The 17848-nt window shown below is 48.3% G+C and overlaps 1 protein-coding gene across 3 annotated transcripts in view; it reads left to right on the top strand.

Annotated features, from left to right (window-relative positions):
- ITPA (inosine triphosphatase) overlaps positions 1–17848 on the top strand; it is a 19364-nt gene extending 1516 nt beyond the window's left edge. The window contains exons 1-8 of one of the 3 annotated variants that reach the window (XM_084774246.1): positions 2630–2761; positions 7512–7569; positions 7667–7731; positions 8190–8263; positions 10621–10652; positions 11973–12088; positions 15874–15950; positions 17417–17848. In XM_084774246.1, coding sequence (XP_084630372.1) covers positions 2696–2761; positions 7512–7569; positions 7667–7731; positions 8190–8263; positions 10621–10652; positions 11973–12088; positions 15874–15950; positions 17417–17522 — 594 coding nt within the window. In that variant the 5' untranslated portion in view covers positions 2630–2695 and the 3' untranslated portion in view covers positions 17523–17848. Of the gene's footprint in view, positions 1–2629; positions 2762–7511; positions 7570–7666; positions 7732–8189; positions 8264–10620; positions 10773–11972; positions 12089–15873; positions 15951–17416 lie in introns of those variants that run through there. The other 2 variants (XM_084774245.1, XM_084774247.1) reach the window with 2 other exon arrangements.

Genomic DNA, 17848 nt, shown 5'->3' with positions numbered 1-17848 from the left:
TGATTGTAGTATATATGTGAACCAGGTACTAGAAGAGGTCAGAAGAGGAACCAATTTGGGTCCTCTGCAAGAGCAGTAAGCACTTCTAACCACGCAACCACCTCTCCACTCAAAATTTAAATTTAAATTAAAAAAAAAGCAAAAATGGAAGGATGAATGTAATAAAAATAGATGTTGATAATTATTGAAGTTGGTTTGTGGGTACTAAAGGTTCATAATATTTCCTAGGTTTTTGTTTTGTTTTGTTTTGGTTTGGTTTCTTGTAAGTTTGAAAAAAAAAAGCTGGGTAGCGATGGTACACTCCTTTACAGGCAGATCTTTGAGTTGGGGGCCCACTTTGTCTACAGATGGAGTTCCAGGACTACACATAGAAATCCTGTCTCAAAAAACCAAAAAAAGAAAAACAAGAATTTTGGCACATATTTTTATATTTCTGTCTATAACCACCGGGGAAACAAACCGGTATTTTCTAAATACTGATTCAAACCTGGCATAGTGGTGCATGCCTTTAATCCCAGCACTCGGGAGGCAGAGGCAGGAGGATCGCTGTGAGTTCGAGGCCAGCCTGGTCTACAAAGAGAGTCTAGGACAGCCGAGGCTACACAGAGAAACCCTGTCTCAAAAAACAAAAACAAGAAACAAACAAACAAAAAGTGTATAGAATACCGATTGAAAGTAATAACGTGACCTGGAATGCCAGGCCAAGGATCTGCTCCTTACTGATACAAAGTTACTATTTGCAGATCAGACAATGCAGATCAGAAAACCCCACCCATGTGTCTGTCCTTTCTTCAGTCCTGCTGCACCCTAGCCTGGGTTCTAGGACCCAAACTGCTTGAAACGTTGTATGTGGGGATCACTGAACTAACTGACCATACCACATGCTATCTGTCAGTGTGTATATCCAAATTGACAAGCTCCTCCTGGTCAGAAGTTGGAGCTGAGCCACTTAACATCCACGAAGTCACCTTTGCTTTAAAAACCTCCTCTACTTTCCCACCTTCCTAAGGATGCCCTTTAAATTCATAGAGGAGGAAGACAAGTGCCACGCAGGACGGGCCTTTCCCAGTCAACTCTAAGGCCCACAACACCTAAAAAAAAACAAAACAGAACAAAACAAAAAAAAACCACTACTGGTAGGTGCAGTGAAAGGGGTACTTTATGGCCTGTCTCCAAAGACACAGTATACAGCAAAGCCTCTGAACTGTGCAACACACAATATTGAGGCCTCTGAGCAAAGATTTGTAGTAGAACAGTGTGAGGACAGTTCTAGAGTTTAAAAAAAAAATCACTAGAGGGCTGGGCATGTGGCTCAGTGGTACAGTGCTGCCTAAACTCCATAAGCCCCTAAATTGCATCTATAGCACACACCACTACCCAAGCCTATTAGAGGTCAATAATATTAAGTTAAGCAAACAGGCCCAATTAGGATTCCACTGTATGTGAGTGTGTGTGTGTGTGTGTGTGTTCTACCTTCGAGATACATCCTCAACACCGTATATAGGCCAGGCTAGCTTTAAACTCAGGATCTTCCTGCGTCAGTCCCAGAGTGCTGGGATTGCAAGTGTGCACCACTCTGTCTAGCTAGTAATTCATTTTGTAAAAGATTCATTTTTATGAGTGTTCCCCTGCACGTGTGTGCACAGTACGTGTGCCTGGTGCCTTCCGAGACGGCAAGAGGGCAATGTTTCCCCAGGAACTGGCGTCACAGACAGCTGTGAGCCATCTTGTGGGTGCTGGGAACAGAACTCTGCAAGGGCAGTTAGTGCTCTTAACCGCTGAGCCATCTCTCCGGCCTGAGCTTGCAGCTTTCAGAGAAACCTAGGCTTGGTTCCCCACATCCACACTAGGCAGCTCAAAAGCAACTGTAACTCCAGTGGCCGGGCATGTGACGCCCTCTTCTGGCTTCATGCGCGTGGTAGGGCTAATAGGAGCATTCTAATCTTCCTTGCTGTGTTCCAAGTGCAGAGACGGGGCTGAAGGAAGGTCCGTGGAGAAGGGATGGGGTTGGATACGCTGGACTCGCCTAACGGGTAAAACATGGCTTGGCTTCGCTGTTTTTTGTTTTTGTTTTTGTTGTTGTTGTTTTTGAGACAGGGTTTCTCTGTGTAGCCTTGGCTGTCCTGGACTCGCTCTGTAGACCAGGCTGGCCTCGAACTCACAGCGATCCGCCTGCCTCTGCCTCCCGAGTGCTGGGATTAAAGGCGTGCGCCACCACGCTCGCTCGGCTTGGCTTCGCTGTTTTAAATTCGCAGTTAAGTAGATGGAGCTGGCCCTCGAGTTTTGGGGCTTAAGGTGAGGTTAGAATAGATGCCCAGGCTTATAGCTCTTGTCTAGGGATAGTCTTTCATGACAGAGTGGGCGGTGCGTGGGGTCCGCACGCTGCCCAGGACACAGGGCTGCAGCTGGTCATGGAACAGCTTCTTGCCTCTTCCTCCTCACCCAATCACTGAGGGATGCTTATCAGAGGATCCGTGCGCTGAGCGACCTCTCCTTTCCTCAGCACGTCCCTAGCACCGCAGGCAGCAGTCGGCCGGGTGCTCATCGGCCGCGGCTGCCACCTCGCGGCTGCTGGCAGTTTTAGGTTTTAGGCAGGACCGGAAGCCGAGCTACCTACTTCCGTTTCCAGCCGGAAGTGTCTTACGGTTCCCGGCAAAAGGCTTTCGGGCATTCTGGGCCGAACTCAGCGCTTGCAATGGCTGCGTCTTTGGCGGGGAAGAAGATCGTGTTTGTGACCGGAAACGCAAAGAAGCTGGAGGAGGTATTGTGGGGTGTTGGGACCATCTAGGAGGCGGGTGGTATGAGGCTTACAGGGCTTTTTACCAGGGAAGCAAGCGAGAGGAGGCGGGAAACACCGGGAGTTGGACCCTCGGGGGAAGGTGGATTAGCCTCTGCAAGTGTGGAAGGGCTAAGCTTGGGGAAAGACCACCGTGGAGTGTGGCACCTTGAGGGTCGAGGGGATGTAACGGTTTTTTCCCTTCTCATTTTGGAGACAAGGGCTCGTGTAGTCCTGGGTAGCCTGAACCTGCTGTGTAGCCAGAATTGACCTTACTCTCTTGACCCCTCCTGGCTCCCAAATCTTGGTTCTACGTCCATGCCACACTACACACGTTTTGGGATGAATTGATAAAGTCAGCGGACTATGGGAGCTGGAGTGGTGGCATCTGTGACAAAGATCACCCCTTAGGCCCTAGACTTCATACCTGAGTTCCGACCTTCCCTCCTCAAAAGTGATGGTAGACACGAAGTGTGCGGGGTTGATCCAGACTGACTAGTTCACACCCGATATGGTCCATCTGCCCTTGGGCACTTTCCATATCCGAAATGTGTAATACTTCACAGGAATCGTGGCCTACCGCAGCTTAACAAAAGGCAGGTTAACAAAAGGCAAACAGTAACAAATTTGTCAAAGCTTTACCTTTAGAATGAAGACCCAAAGATTTTAGTTTTTTTTTTTGTTTTTTGTTTTTTTGACTGTAGGTGCTTTGGATCTAAACCAGGCCTTACAGAATTGCCATCACTTTCCTACCTCCGAACTGCCTCCCTGCCAGAGAAAGCTGTTTTTCTACCTAAATTTAACAGCACATGTATTATAGAATGTGATCAGACTCGGGAAACTCAGTTCAGTTGTACATTTCCCTATTCAGTGTTTCTTCCTTCCTTGTATGTGGTAGGACCATTTTGGAAGTGAGGGCACCTCAGATAATTTTTTTCTTTCTTTCGAGATAGGGTCTTGATATGAACATAGGTAGCTCTGGCTGTCCTGGAACTCACTATGTATACAAGACTGGTCTTGAACTCTCATACATCCACTTGCCTCTGCCTCCAACATTCTGGGATTAAAAGCATGTGCCACCACACCTGGCTTGGCATTGCTTTTTTTTTTAGACAGTATTTCACTGGATAGTTAAGGCTTGTCTGCAACTTAGAATGTTCTGTCTTTCCCAGGCCAGGGGACCCTTCATCAACTGAAAACAGAGACTAATAGCATTTCTGTCCAGGACAAGGGTGGGTCTTTTAAAGGGTCAGAGCCATCCTGATTAAAAGTTTGGGCTCTTAAGGCCACATCAGTTAGAGAGGCAGTATCACATGAATGGTGCCCCTGCAGAGTGGTAGATGCCAGACCCCAGACCAGGCTGGCCTGGAACTCACAAAGATCCTCCTGCCTCTGCCTCCCAAGTGTGGGACTAAAGGTGTGCGTTGTCACCATCCCCAGTTCCTGGCTCTTAATTGCTGAGCCATCTCTGCAACCCTATCCACCTTGTTTTTTGAGGCAGTTTCTCTCATTGAGCCTGGAACTCACTATTTTGGGTAGATTGGCTGGCAGCCCCTGGGATTTGCCTGTGGCTGCCTCTGAGAGCTGGCACTACACTAGCACAGCTGGCTTGTTACCTGGGTGCTGTGGCTCTGAACTCGGGTCCTTATACTTCTGCAGGAAGCACCTCACTTACTGAACCATTTCCCCAACCCCTCTTTCCATCTTTTTAGTCGTCTGTTGGCTTGATAATGAAGCCTGTGTACGTGTGTGTGTGTGTGTGTGTGTGTGTGTGTGTGTGTGTGTGTGTACACGTGTGTACACACTCACGGTGTGCAGATGAAGACCAGAGGAAGCCAATGATTGTCTTCCTCCTTACTCCCTTGAGACAGAGGAGGGTGGGTGCTATTTGTTTGGTGGGGTAGCAAGCTCAAGCAATCTTTCTGTCTGCCTCCTCCAGCACAGAGGTTACAGGTAGCATGGCTGTCCCCGAGTTTTGTGTGGTGTAGGGACCAGAACTCCGGTCATCTGGCTTAGGCTGCATGTGTTCTTACCACAGCACGCCATTCTCACTTGTGTTTATGCTTCTGAGTTTGTATGTATGTATGCCTGTGCACCACATGCATGCACTGCCTGTGGAGACCGGAGCGGTCATTGGATCCCCTGAGACTGTGGTTACAGATGGTAGCGAGCCACCCTGTGGGTACTAGGAGCCAAAGTGGGGTCCTCTGCAAGAATTAAGGTGCTCTTATCCACTGAGCCATCTCTCTAGCCCCAGGTCTCCTCCTGCCCTTTTTTTTTTTTTTTTTTTTTGGTAATAGAGACCCTGTAAGCAGCACTACAAGCAAAACACTGTCTCAAAGAACATTGTTTTAAACATTGTTTTAATATTTATTTATTTATATGTATGAGTGCTCTGCCTGCATGTACACCTGAAGGCCAGAAGAAAGCATCAGACCACATTATAGAAGGGTGTGAGCCACCATGTGGTTTCTGGGAATTGAACTCAGGACCTTAGAAGAGCAGACAGTGCTCTTATCCGCTGAGCCATCTCTCCAGCCCCCTCAAAAAACTTTAAAAAGGAGCGGGGGCGGAGACTCTGTAGTTTGCCTTGAACTTGTGATCTTCCTCCTTTAACCTTTTCAGGGACAGGGTTGGGAATTAAAATTGTGACCTGCCATTTCCCTGACTTGATCCTCAGAAAAAGTGTCATTGTCCCTTCCTGCCCTTAATTTTTTTTAAATTATGTGTATGTGTTGGGGGAGGGGGACATGAGGTCAGAGAATGACTTTCAGCAGTTTGTTCTCTCTTTGCACCATGGGCTTGGCTGACAAGCTCAGGCTCTTGGGCTTGTGGAAGTAATAAATGCTTTCCCTCCCTCCTTTCTTCTCAGTATAGGTTTTTGCTGTATAGCCTTGGCTGGCCTTGAACACACAGTCTTCCTATGGCAATAGAAATAGTAGTCTAATGGACAAAGAGTGGGACATGGTGGTCCATGCTTCTAATCTCCGCAGTCTGGAAGCTGAGCTGGGAGGACCGTGAGTTATATAGTGAAAGCCTGTCTCATAAAAATGTGTGTGTCTGAAGCCAGGCGTGGTGGCGCATGCCTTTAATCCCAGCACTCGGGAGGCAGAGGCAGGCGGATCGCTGTGAGTTCGAGGCCAGCCTGGTCTACAAAGTGAGTCTAGGACAGCCAAGGCTAACATAGAGAGACCTTGTCTCGAAAAACCAAAAATAAATAAATAAATAAAAATAAAACAATAATAATAATAAAATAAAAATCTGTGTGTTGGGGTGAGGATAGCTCAGTTATAAAGTGCGTGCCTAGTACTACACAAGCACAAAGAAAATAAACTATATTGAGGCATAATTTTTTTTTTTTGGTTTTTTGAGACAGAGTCTCTCTGTGTAGCCTTGGCTGTCCTGGACTCGCTTTGTAGACCAGGCTGGCCTCGAACTCACAGCGATCCGCCTGCCTCTGCCTCCTGAGTGCTGGGATTAAAGGCGTGCGCCACCACTCCTGGCTTGAGGCATAATTTTCAAAGCAATAGCTCACACCACTCTACCCCTTGATTTTAATAGGATTAAAAGTCACCAGGAAGCCAGTCATGGTGGCTCACGCCTTTAATCCCAGCACTCTAGAGGTAGAGGCAGGTGGATTGCTGTGAGTTTGAGGCCAGCTTGGTCCACAAAAGGAGTCCAGGACAGCCAAGGCTACACAGAGAAACCCTGTCTCAGGGAGAAAGAAAAAAAAAAGTCACTGGGAAGCTAGGCAGGATGGCACATGCCTGTAACACTAGTACTGAGTTGGGGATTGAATAGTAAAGGCAGGAAGTTGCCCAGGCCAGCCAGGGCTACCCAGTAAAAGGAAGACGAAAGGTCAGACTCAGAAACCATTGGTACATATTGGTTTGCTGTTCTAAATTCTGAAGGTGGTGAATGTCAATTAGGGGCTAGTGAAAATACATAGCGGTTTTCTTTACTCAACCCTTGACAGAGACTCCCTGGATTAGAAGGACCAGTGCCTTTTTAGAGCACTGAAGGGACAAGAGAGTGTTCTAGAGTCAAGAGTGGGCAAGGTAAAATAACAGCAGAAGTTGGAAGGGATGGAGGTGTAAAGGATGGGTGCTAACTTACTGGGTCTCTGAAATTTGGGCTGAGGCTCATGGGCGTACTTTGATAAGCTTTAGTGAACTAGTGGGAATGTTACCTAATGAGAAATGTGGGTGACACCTCACACAGAAATGGCATGAACAGGGCTTGTTAGCAAATGGTGTTGTTGGAGGATGGTCTGATGTGTTTTGATGCTAATTAATAAAAAGCCGTCACACCTGGGCAGGGCAAATGAGATAGGTGCGGCTAAGGTTCCCAGGCTCAGAGAGAGAGAGAGACTCTTAGGAAGAAGAAGGCCATGGTGGGTTAGGTGTAAGATGGCCATGTGGATGGAGATTTGGCCCAGATGAAGAACATTAGCAAGTATTTGGGATTATGGATGGGAGGTAGCTTGATAGAAGATATTAGAAGCAGATGGCATGGGATTGGGGCAGGGATCACTATGGGGAGTAGCTTAGGGGATTAATGTCTGCCCTGCCCCAGGTTAATTAGGCTATTTTAACAGGTATCTGTGTCTTGATTGATTGCTAGCGGGTTACACTGACATAATAATAAGTATAGGCTGGATAATAAACAATTATTAGGCCGTATTGGTAAATCAACAACAACATGGTGTGACAAATGTTCTTTCATTTTGGAACAGGTCATTCAGATTCTAGGAGATAAGTTACCATGCACTTTGGTGGCACAGAAAATTGACCGTATGTTTCTCTTTTGTTTCATATTTAAAAGTGGTTTGATTTATCTGACTTCCTGTGTTCTGACTCTGTACATTTGTCTGTCTGTTTCCCTGAGAAGTGCCTGAGTACCAGGGAGAGCCGGATGAAATTTCCATCCAGAAGTGTCAAGAGGCAGCTCGACAGGTACTTAACCTTTGTAGCCCCCATTCAGCCTTTTTGTGGGGTCTGTGCCTCCTGGGGACAGGTGATCATGGTTGTGACTTGTCCAGGCGGACTGCTGTCAGTGGTAGCATGGAACACCATGGAACGCCATGGAACACCACCTCTTCTCTTCCAGCTCTCACCTCTGGATCTTACAGCCATACATCTCCCTTACACAGATCCACCCCACACCCCTGCACGTGCACAATTTCCAGAACTGGGAAGGAGCACGTTATCTCCTTAGCTGATCTCCAGCACTTCATTGCTCTGTGTTGAGTAAGACTTGCCTTGCCAGTGCTGTGATGTCATGTCTGTAAATTGAAGATGAAGAGAGCTGAGTTCTGTGGCTCTTGCTGGACCTCTAACTGCAGAGCTCACGCTCACCCAGCTGAGGGCTGCGCCCCAGCCTGCACAGGCTCAGGATTGTCCTTGTGTTACAGGTGCAGGGTCCTGTACTCGTGGAGGACACCTGCCTGTGCTTCAATGCCCTCGGGGGGCTCCCTGGCCCCTACATGTGAGTATGCCTGTAGCCTGTGACCACTCTGCCCCTGCAGGGCCCCATCCACACAAACTACCAGAAGAGTAAGATGATTAGTTACCCGGTATCGTGGGCCATTCACTATTCTGCCATCTACACAAGGAAGGATTAAGACTACCAGAGATGGAGCTGGAGAACTGGCCCAGCACTTAAGAGCTCTTGCTGCTCTTCCACTGGACCCAGGTTTGATTCTTATCCCTAAATCAGGCAGCTTACAATTGCCTGTAACTTCAGCTTCACGGAGTCTGATGCCTCTGGCCTTCTGGGGTGCGTGCGCGCGCACGCGCGCGCGCACACACACACACACACACACACACACACACACACTCTCTCTCTCTCTTTCTCTCTCTCTCTCTCTCTCTCTCTCTCTCTCTCTCTCACACACACACGCACACACACACACACACACTCTCTCTCTCTCTCTCTCTCTCTCTCTCTCTCACACACACACACACACACACACATCTTAAAAACAGGAAAAGAGCAGGGTATAATGGCACACACCTTTAATTCCAGCATCTAGGAGGCAGGGACAGCCTAGTCTACATAGTGAGTTCCACACCAGCTAGAGCTACACAGTGAGACCTCAAAGAATATCAGAGAAAGGGTTGAAGAGACAACTCAGCCCTTAAGAGTGCTCGTGCTCAGTCAGGAGGAGTGGAGTTCACAGTTCAGGATTCACATCCAGCTTACACACTCTGTAACTCCAGCTCCAAGCGATCTAAGATCCTCTCTTGGCCTCCACAGGTACCTGTACATATGTGTGCACATACATCCACATAGGCGCATGCTCACACACATAATTTTTAAAAAGAGGGGCTGGAGAGATGGTTCAGCTGTTAAGAGCACTGGCAGCTCTTGCTCAGGACCTGGTTTAATTCCAGCTCACAACCATCTGTAGCTCCTTTTCCAAGTAGTCTAACACCTCTTCTGCCCTCTGCATGCACCAGGCACACATGTGGTGCAAACACATATACGTAGGCAAAACACTGACAATACAGAAAGTGGTGATAATAAAAGAAGACCAGAGGTGGGTGAGGATGTAGCTCAGTTGTAGAGCGCTGGCCTTTGTTGTGTAACACGTGGACTTGTGTTACGTACCTGGTGAGAGGTGTGCTAGTGCATGCTCAAAGTTCCAGCACTTGCAAGATGAGGGACAAGTGGATCAAAAGCCCTGGGTCATCCTTGGCTACATAGGGAGTTCTAGGCCAGCCTAGGCTACATGAGATCCTGTCATAAACAAACCAAGTAGTCAGAAAGACATAATTATGAGAATGTGGTTATGTAAGTGACACTGAAATGTGTCTGTTCATTTTAGAGATGATATGACACCTTCTCTCTCTCTCTCTCTCTCCAAAAAAAAGTAAAACATAAGATAAAATTGATGACTGCATGCTTTGCTAAAGCAGCAGTGCACACACTTAACTCACAGCCTCACCGGCACCATTGTGACTTTAATGTTTTGCAGTTTAGGGAATGTGAAATGTTACCACATGCTGGTTTGGTTTGTTTTCTTGAGAGTATGCCTCAGCTCTGGTGCAGGTTGCCCTTTAACTTGCCGTGTGGCCCAGGCTTACCCAGAATTTGTGGTAGTCTTCTTGCGCGGCCTAGGTGCTTCCCTAGTCTCCATGAGGGTCTTGCCTTTGGTCTGTATATTGAGCCTCCAGTGAGCTGCCTGTTTGGCTCCATTTTTTTCTTATCTTTTTTTCTTTATTTTTGGTTTTTTCTTTTTCTTTTCTTTTTTCAAAGATTTGTTTATTATCATGTATACGGTGCTCTGCCTGAATGTCCACCTGCCGGCCAGAGGAGGGCATCAGATCACATTATAGATGGTTGTGAGCCACCATGTGGTTGCTGGGAATTGAACTCAGGACCTCTGGAAGAGCAGTCAGTGCCCTTAACCACTGAGCCATCTCTCCAGCCCCCTGTTTTTGGTTTTTCGAGATAGGGTTTCTCTGTGTTAGCCTTGGCTATTCTGGACTCACTTTGTAGACCAGGCTGGCCTTGAACTCACAGCCATCCACCTGCCTCCCTCAGTACTGGGATTACAAGTGTGCACCACCATGCCCGGCAATTCCATCTTTTCTTACTAGATTCATGTTTCTCTCTTCCGTTTCCTTCTGCCTCCCTCACTCCCTTTAGTCCCCTGCTCTTTCCTCTTTCCTCTCCTCTACTGCTGAGTTCTGCTCCCAGCCTTTGGATTAGTTCCCTAGTTTTGACTTGAGACACTTTTTTTCATCGGGAGCCCTGATCCCTGTCAGGTGAGGGGCGGAACAGGCAGTGTGAAGAGCCATCTGCCCTTGGTACCTGACGCTCCACTTTTGCTTTTGCAGAAAATGGTTCCTAGAGAAGCTGAAGCCTGAAGGTGCGTGCCCCATTGTTCCTTCCCACAGGTCTTTCGGGATTGAGTCTGCGTGTAGTCCGCACTTAGCAGCTGCTCCTGGCCCTGCCGTCGGCCTCCATATTCATATGTGCTTACACACTGGTAACCTTTAGCTCATTCTTTTTTTCCCCCTCGAGACAGGGTTTCTCTGTGTAGCCGTGGCTGTCCTGGACTCACTTTGAAGACCAGGCTGGCCTCGAACTCAACAGTGATCCACCTGCCTCTGCCTCCCGAGTGCTGGGGTTAGGCGTGAAAAAAACAATTCTTTAAGCCTGGCACAGTGCATTCCTATAACCCCAGCACTCAGGAGGCAGAGGTAGGAAGATCCAGAGTTGAAGAACAACCTGGGCTACATGTAAGACACTGTCTCAGAAAATAAAACAGGCTGCAAAGATGGCTCGGTGGCTAACTGCACGTACTGCTCTTGCAGAGGACCCAGGTTAATTTCCCAGCACCTGCAAGGCTGTTTATAGCTGGCCATAACTTTACTAACAGAGGGTTTGGCATCTTCTTCTGGCCTCTGTGGGCACCAGTGCAATGTATGTGGCCGAAACACCTACATACATAAAAATTAACTCTCAGCTGGTCATGTTGGCACATGCATTTAATCCCAGCACTCAGGGATACAGAGGCCGGCAGATCTCTATAAGTTCCAGGCCAGCCTGGCCTACAAAGCAAGTCCAGGACAGCCAAAGCTACACAAAGAAGCCCTGTCTTGAAACCCCCCCTCGCCCAAAAAATGATTCTTAAAAACAAACTGTTTTAAAAACAAAAATAGCAGGTGTGGTAGTCTGAGCCTGTATCCCGAGAGCTGAAAGCAGGAGGATCAGAAGCCAGCTCGGCACTATACTCAGCTGTATAGTACGTCAAAGAGCAGCCTGGGCTACCTGAGGCCTTGCTCTCAAGAGCAGAGGCTGGCGGTGTAGCTCAGTTGGCAGTGCTTGCCTGGCATACGTAAAGTTCTGGAGTCACTCTCCAGTGCCACGTAGTCCAAGTGTGATGCATGCCTGCAATCCCAGCATTCACAGGGCAGAGGCAGCGGATCTCACATTCTAGTACAGCCTGGGTTACGAGGCAGGTGCAAGGCCAGGCTGGGCTACATGAGACGAGCAGCCTCCTTTTAGTCTGTGTCAGGGCTTGAAGAGAGGCTTCGGCTCCCACTTGAGGACTAGACTGCAGCCCTTACCACCTCGCACCTCAACACAGTCCACTTTGGAGAACTCTCCCACTGCCTTGGGTTTCTGGGGTGAGGGTGGGGCGGGACAGCATGGATTCACCGAACCTCGCTCTGTGTACCTGCAGGTCTCCACCAGCTCCTGGCCGGCTTTGAGGACAAGTCAGCCTATGCACTCTGCACATTTGCTCTCAGCACGGGGGACCCAAGCCAGCCAGTAGTTCTGTTCAGGGGCCAGACCTCGGTGCGTACCCACCCCAGCACTTCTGCAGTCACCAGAGGGCGCTGTGGCTTAAGCAAATGGCCTGTGATCTTCTACAGGAACAAAGCAAGAAGACACTAGAGTTAGGGGGCTTTTGATTTACAATGCTTGCTGTGAGACAAAGCTGGACACCACAGTTAGAAAAATGGCAGTCCCCAAACCTGTTTGACCCCCAGCCTTGTACCCTCAGATTGAGTAAGGTGCAGACGCATAAGCAGAGTGTCGCTGCTCTCAATGCCACAGCTACGGCCAGCTTGCTGGGGTGGCCTTAGTCCTCTGCCGGGACCTTTCCTCCTCACTCAGCCTTTTTGATTTTTTCAAGACAGGCTTTCCTGTGCAGCCTTGGCTGTCCTAGAACTCACTCTGTAGACCAGGCTGGCCTTGAACTCACAGAGATCTGCCTGCCTCTGCCTCCTGAGTGCTGGGATTAAGGACATGTGCCATCACTGCCCTACCCACCTTTTGTTTTTATTTATTTTTTGAGACAGGGTCTCAATATGTAGTCTGGCTTGAGTGCCTCAGTCTGCTAAGTTATCAGGATTTGCAGGTGTGGACCACCATGTCCCTGCTTCAGGATTTGCTTTTTTTTGACTAGTTTAGTTCATATAGCATGATGTTCTCAAGGTTTGCCCATGGTGCAGCACACAGAGCTCGGAGAGGGTGTGTGTGTGTGTGTGTGTGTGTGTGTGTGTGTTTGTCTTGTCTGTCTGTCTGTATCCGTATGTATATTTAATTTAATTTAATTAATGTATGTATTTTTTATTTATTCAGATTACAACTCAGTTGTTCTCCCATCACTCGTATCCTTCCGATCTTCCTATCCTCCCACGCCCTCCCTATTCCGCTCCCTTAGGTTCTTGTCCGAGGGGGATCTCCTCCCCCACTTTATGGTCGCAGGCTAGCTTTCTCTTTCTTGTTTTTTCCTTTAGTTTTGAGTTGACTGGCCTCGAAGTTACTGTGTAGCTGAGGCTCTCCTTGAACTTCTGATCCCTTGCCTCTGCTTCCCAAGAGGAGCTGGGAGCACATGTGTATCTGTTGACGACCTCAGGGAGTTCCTCTTGCATCTTGTAAATAATACTACAACGACCCAATAGTGCAGAAGAGTCAAGGCCCTTGTTTTCTCTTCCTTAGGCTAAACGTTGTGAGTGGTAGGTGGCTGGTTTCACAGCCCAGTGAGATTGTTAACAATTTGTTGTGCTGCCTGTTGCTGTTCCAGCAATCTCTAGTTAGCCACTTCCTGCAGTGACTAAGTAGCACCTGCCTTGGACTGGCCAGTTCTGCAGTCCTTTCCTGTCTCTGTCCCAGCTCCCGCTCTCCTTGTTGTGTCCTCACCTGTGTGCTCATTGTCTTTGGTGCGTGGTACGCACTGTCCACAGTGGCACGTGAGCAGCATTGTCCTTGTAGTAGCTGTTTGCCTTATAACATCCGCAGTAGGAGTCTGGCTGTGCTGTGACCTCAGGCTAAGAAAGTTGACAACTGTAGGTGAGGCTCAAGAGTGCTTCAGTCATGGGCTTTGGTCACACAGCTTCTCACTAGCATTTCCCATTGGCAGCTGTGTAACTTGTCACTTATCTATGGGCTTAATCTCCGTTATTTAGTTGCTGGGAATTGAACTCAGGACCTCTGGAAGAGCAGTCAGTGCTCTTAACCTCTGAGCCATCTCTCCAGCCCCAATCTCCATTATTTAATTACCGCCCTTGTCACTGTCCTGGGCCCTCTGCTCTCCCCCACCTACCAGATGCTGGGGTGTGAAGCCAGTCCTCCACCATCGAACTGTAGTTCCAGCCTCTTTGGTTGTTTTTTGTTTTAAAACAGGGTCTTGCTGTTCGCATGCTGGTTACAAGGTCACCATGTAGCCTAGGCTGGCTTTGAACTTGGAATACTCCTGCCTGAGCCTGGGAGCTGGGATTTCAGGAGCATGCCACCGCTCTTTAGATTAATTTGTCTTTTCTGTCTGTAGTGGCGGTGGTGGCTCCGCTGCTGGGGTCTGATGCCTACCTAGTGCTCTACCCCTGAACTTCATCCCTAATCCAGCGCAGACCTTTCACTTGATAACATGGCATGTCGTTACATTGGTTTGCCATCTTTGTGGGGTTTTCATGTTTGAATTTACATGTTTTTCCCCTCTTCATTCAACAGTCACTGTGTAGCCCTGGCAGGCCTGGAATTCATGGAGATCTGCCTGCACCTGCCTCCTGAGGGCTAAGATTAAGGTTTGTGTCAGCATGCCCTGCTGGCCTTGAAGTTTTGCTTTGTTTTGGTTTTGGTTTGTCCAGACAGGGTTTCTCTATGTAGCCTTGGCTGTCCTGGACTCTCTTTGTAGACCAGGCTGCCCTTGAACTACAGAGATCTGCCTGCTTCTGCCTCCCTAGTGCTGGGATTAAAGGCCTATGCCACCTCGCCTGGCTTGGCCTTGAAGTCTTCCTCCTTCTCTTTGGTGGCCACCTCCCAAGGGCTCTGTTACAGGTGTGAGTACTTTTGTCTTTTGTTTTGTTTTGTTTTTCGAGACAGGGTTTCTCTGTGTTAGCCTGGGCTGTCCTGGACTCACTTTGTAGACCAGGCTGGCCTCGAACTCAAAGCGATCCGCCCACCTCCTCTGCCTCCCGAGTGCTGGGATTAAAGGCGTGCGCCACCATGCCCGGCCTGAGTACTTTTGTCTTTTATAGTTACTTGTAGCTCAAGCTGTTCTCATCCGTCTAGCTGAGGATGGCCTAGAGTTTGTAGTGTCTACTTCCTAAGTGCTGAGATTACAGAACTCTGCATGCTAAGCAGCCACTGCACCACCCAGCCACATGCTCAGCTCTTCCCTTCTGTTTTCAGAAATACCGTAAACAGCTCAAACCCCTGCCTTTCTAAAAGTTTTATTTATTATTATTGCGTGTATGTAGTAAGTGTGTGTTGCATGCATGCCATGTTGCATGTGGAGGTCAGAGGTTGACTTCTGGGAGTTGGTTGGATCTAGGAAGTGAAATCAGGTAGTTTGTGCAGCAAGCACTCTTACCTACCGAGCCATCTTGCCAGAGTGCATATTTTCTGTAAAGTTTTCAAAATTGACTCAACTTTTCTTCAGTGAGGTTAAGGTTATCAAAACTATAGAAAGAGGCTTATCCCAGTGATATTGGTGGTCCAGTCAAATGCAGAGTTCTTCCTCCTAAGCCTGCTCTGTATCCTTTGTTGTATGTCTGTGTGCACGTGCATGAACATGTGTAGAGGCCAGGGTACAAGCCCGGGCTGCTGTTCTTGTGGTAATTGATTTTTGTTTCCAGAATTACACTGTGTAAACCAGGGTTACCCTGAACTCATAGGGACCCCCACCTCTGCCTCCTAAGTCCATCTTGGTTTTTTTGTTTGTTTTGAGACAGGGTTTCTTTGTGTAGCCCTGTCTGCTCTGGACTTACTCTTGGACCAAGCTGGGCTCGAACTTGCAAAGATCTGCCTGTCCCTGCCTCCTGAGTGCTGGGATTAAAGGCATGTGCCTTCATACCTGGCTTCATCCAATTTTAAAGACAGAATCTTGCTGTGTCGCCCTGACTGGCCTGCTAACTCAGCAATCCTCCTGCTTCAGCCTCCGGGGTGCTCTGATTACAAGCTTGCCCCCATTACTCCCAGCTACACCTCACTGAGGGGCCTAACAGGAATTTACAGGTGCTGTGGATCCTTTGAACTAGAGGACACTTTGAGTAATTCAGAGTTAGTCAGATTCGCAAACTAAAGAAACTCACTGTGGTCTAGACCTCTCTAGTCACACACTTGTCCTCGTATTACAGGGACAGATCGTGATGCCTCGAGGCTCCCGGGACTTTGGCTGGGATCCCTGCTTTCAGCCTGATGGATATGAGCAAACGTAAGGAGCCCACACTTCCTCCCTGGTGCACAGGCTTGGGTGGGTCCTTTGCCCGTGTGCAGTCATGTAGGGATGACTGAGGCAGACTCTCTTGCAGCTGAAGTCATTTCTGCAAGGAGCCCTGGTGGCCCAGTCCATGGCAGGGCAACACAGATAGCCTAGGTTCTGCTCTCAGCTCACTTGGCCAGTCTGTGGCCAGTAGGGCCTGTCCTCTGGCCCTGCCTATCAAAATGTATATAAGCCTTGCAGGTTTGTGTGATGGCACTAGCACCATCTGTGCTGGGACACATGAACCCGACAAGGTGGTCCATGTTCTTAGCACGCCACACTGACTGCACCCTCTTACCTGTATCTGTACATTGTGGTCAGGCTTTCCAGACTGTCTCCCATGCCGCACCTCATAGGGACAAGAGCACTGCAGCAGCCATGGTCGGCCTGTTCTTGGGTGTCCTGTGTGCTTGGATGGTCACAGAGCACTTGGAATCTAGTTAGATGAGGATCTGAGTTTATTTTTATTGTGCTTATTTATTTATGTTAGTGGGTGTTTTGCCTCTGTGCGTATTTGCACACCAGATGAGTGTCCTGGCCAGAGGTCAGAAGAGGATGTTGGATCCCATGGACGGGAGTTACAGTCAGTTGGGAACCCTTTGGAGCCATCTTAATCACTGAGCAAGCTCTCCAGCCCCATTTTTATTCCAGTGTAATTAGCTTCACCACATGGAGCCAGTTCTGAAGCCTAAAGGTAGGGTGTGGCTCCTCACTTCCCTGCTAGTTTCCTCACAGAGACCAAATGGCCAGCTGCTGGTCTCTACAACCCACAGTGCTTTGCGGCTGCTGATCTGTCAAGCTCCATTGCTTCCTCTCGAACACCTCATTCTCGTCCCCAGCTTCCCTTAAGAACTCGTGGACACAGTTGAGCAGTTTCAGCTTCTCCAAGCCTGTCACCGTGGGTTGCTATCATATAGAGGAATTTAAAACTGATTTAACAAGCTGCGAAGTTGGTGGCCCACTGCCTGCTTTCCTAACTCTCTCAGGGCGGAAGGCCATTTCTTGACATGGAGTGCTGGGGGCCTGTCTGCCCCTTGCCTGTGCACAGGTTCTGATATAATTCTTACCTACAGGGAACACCCCCACCCTAGCCCCTGGCAAATAGGATCATTAAGATTCGGGCTCCATCTAATGGAATCCTGTAAAAGAGGGGGAGGAAGATTGTAGCAGGCACCTGAGTTCAATTCCTGGCAACAACATGGTGGCTCAGAAGTATCTATAATGTGATCTGATGCCCTCTTCTGGCATGCGGGTGTACATGCAGGCAGAGCACTGTATAAATAATAAATAAATCTATTTTTAAAAATATATATAATAAAAAATTTTTTTGATTTAAAAAAGACTAGCATGGCAGTGATGTTCCCATCTTCCCAGTATCTGTTTCCCCTTTTTTCTGAGCTGCTTTTCTTGCTTGTTAGGTATGCAGAGATGCCGAAGGCTGAGAAGAACACCATTTCTCATCGGTTCCGGGCCCTGCTCAAGCTACAGGAGTACTTCAGTGTGATCGCTGCTGGTGACCACTAGTGCCTTTGGTTAGGCATGGTAGTGTACAACTTTAATCCCAGAATTTGGGAGGCAGAGGCAAACAGATCTTTGTGAATTCCAGGCCAGCCTGGTTTACATGGCGAGTTCCAGGACAGCCAGAACTACATAGAGAGACTGTCTCAAAAACAAAACAAAGAGTTGTTCTTGTAGCCTCTGGCTCTGAGATCCTGGGGAAACTTTGGATGTTCACACTTCTTAGCTGGATTGAGGGTTTGGCAAAGAAACACAACTTTTGATTTTAGAATGCAGCAAATGTGAATTTTGGAAGTCATTTGTTTCCAAAATAAATGGTATTTCTGTTTTGA

Source organism: Acomys minous, assembly GCF_964271855.1.
Source record: "Acomys minous genome assembly, chromosome: 3".
Lineage (NCBI taxonomy): Eukaryota > Metazoa > Chordata > Mammalia > Rodentia > Muridae > Acomys > Acomys minous.
This window is presented reverse-complemented; position numbering and strand designations above follow the sequence as displayed.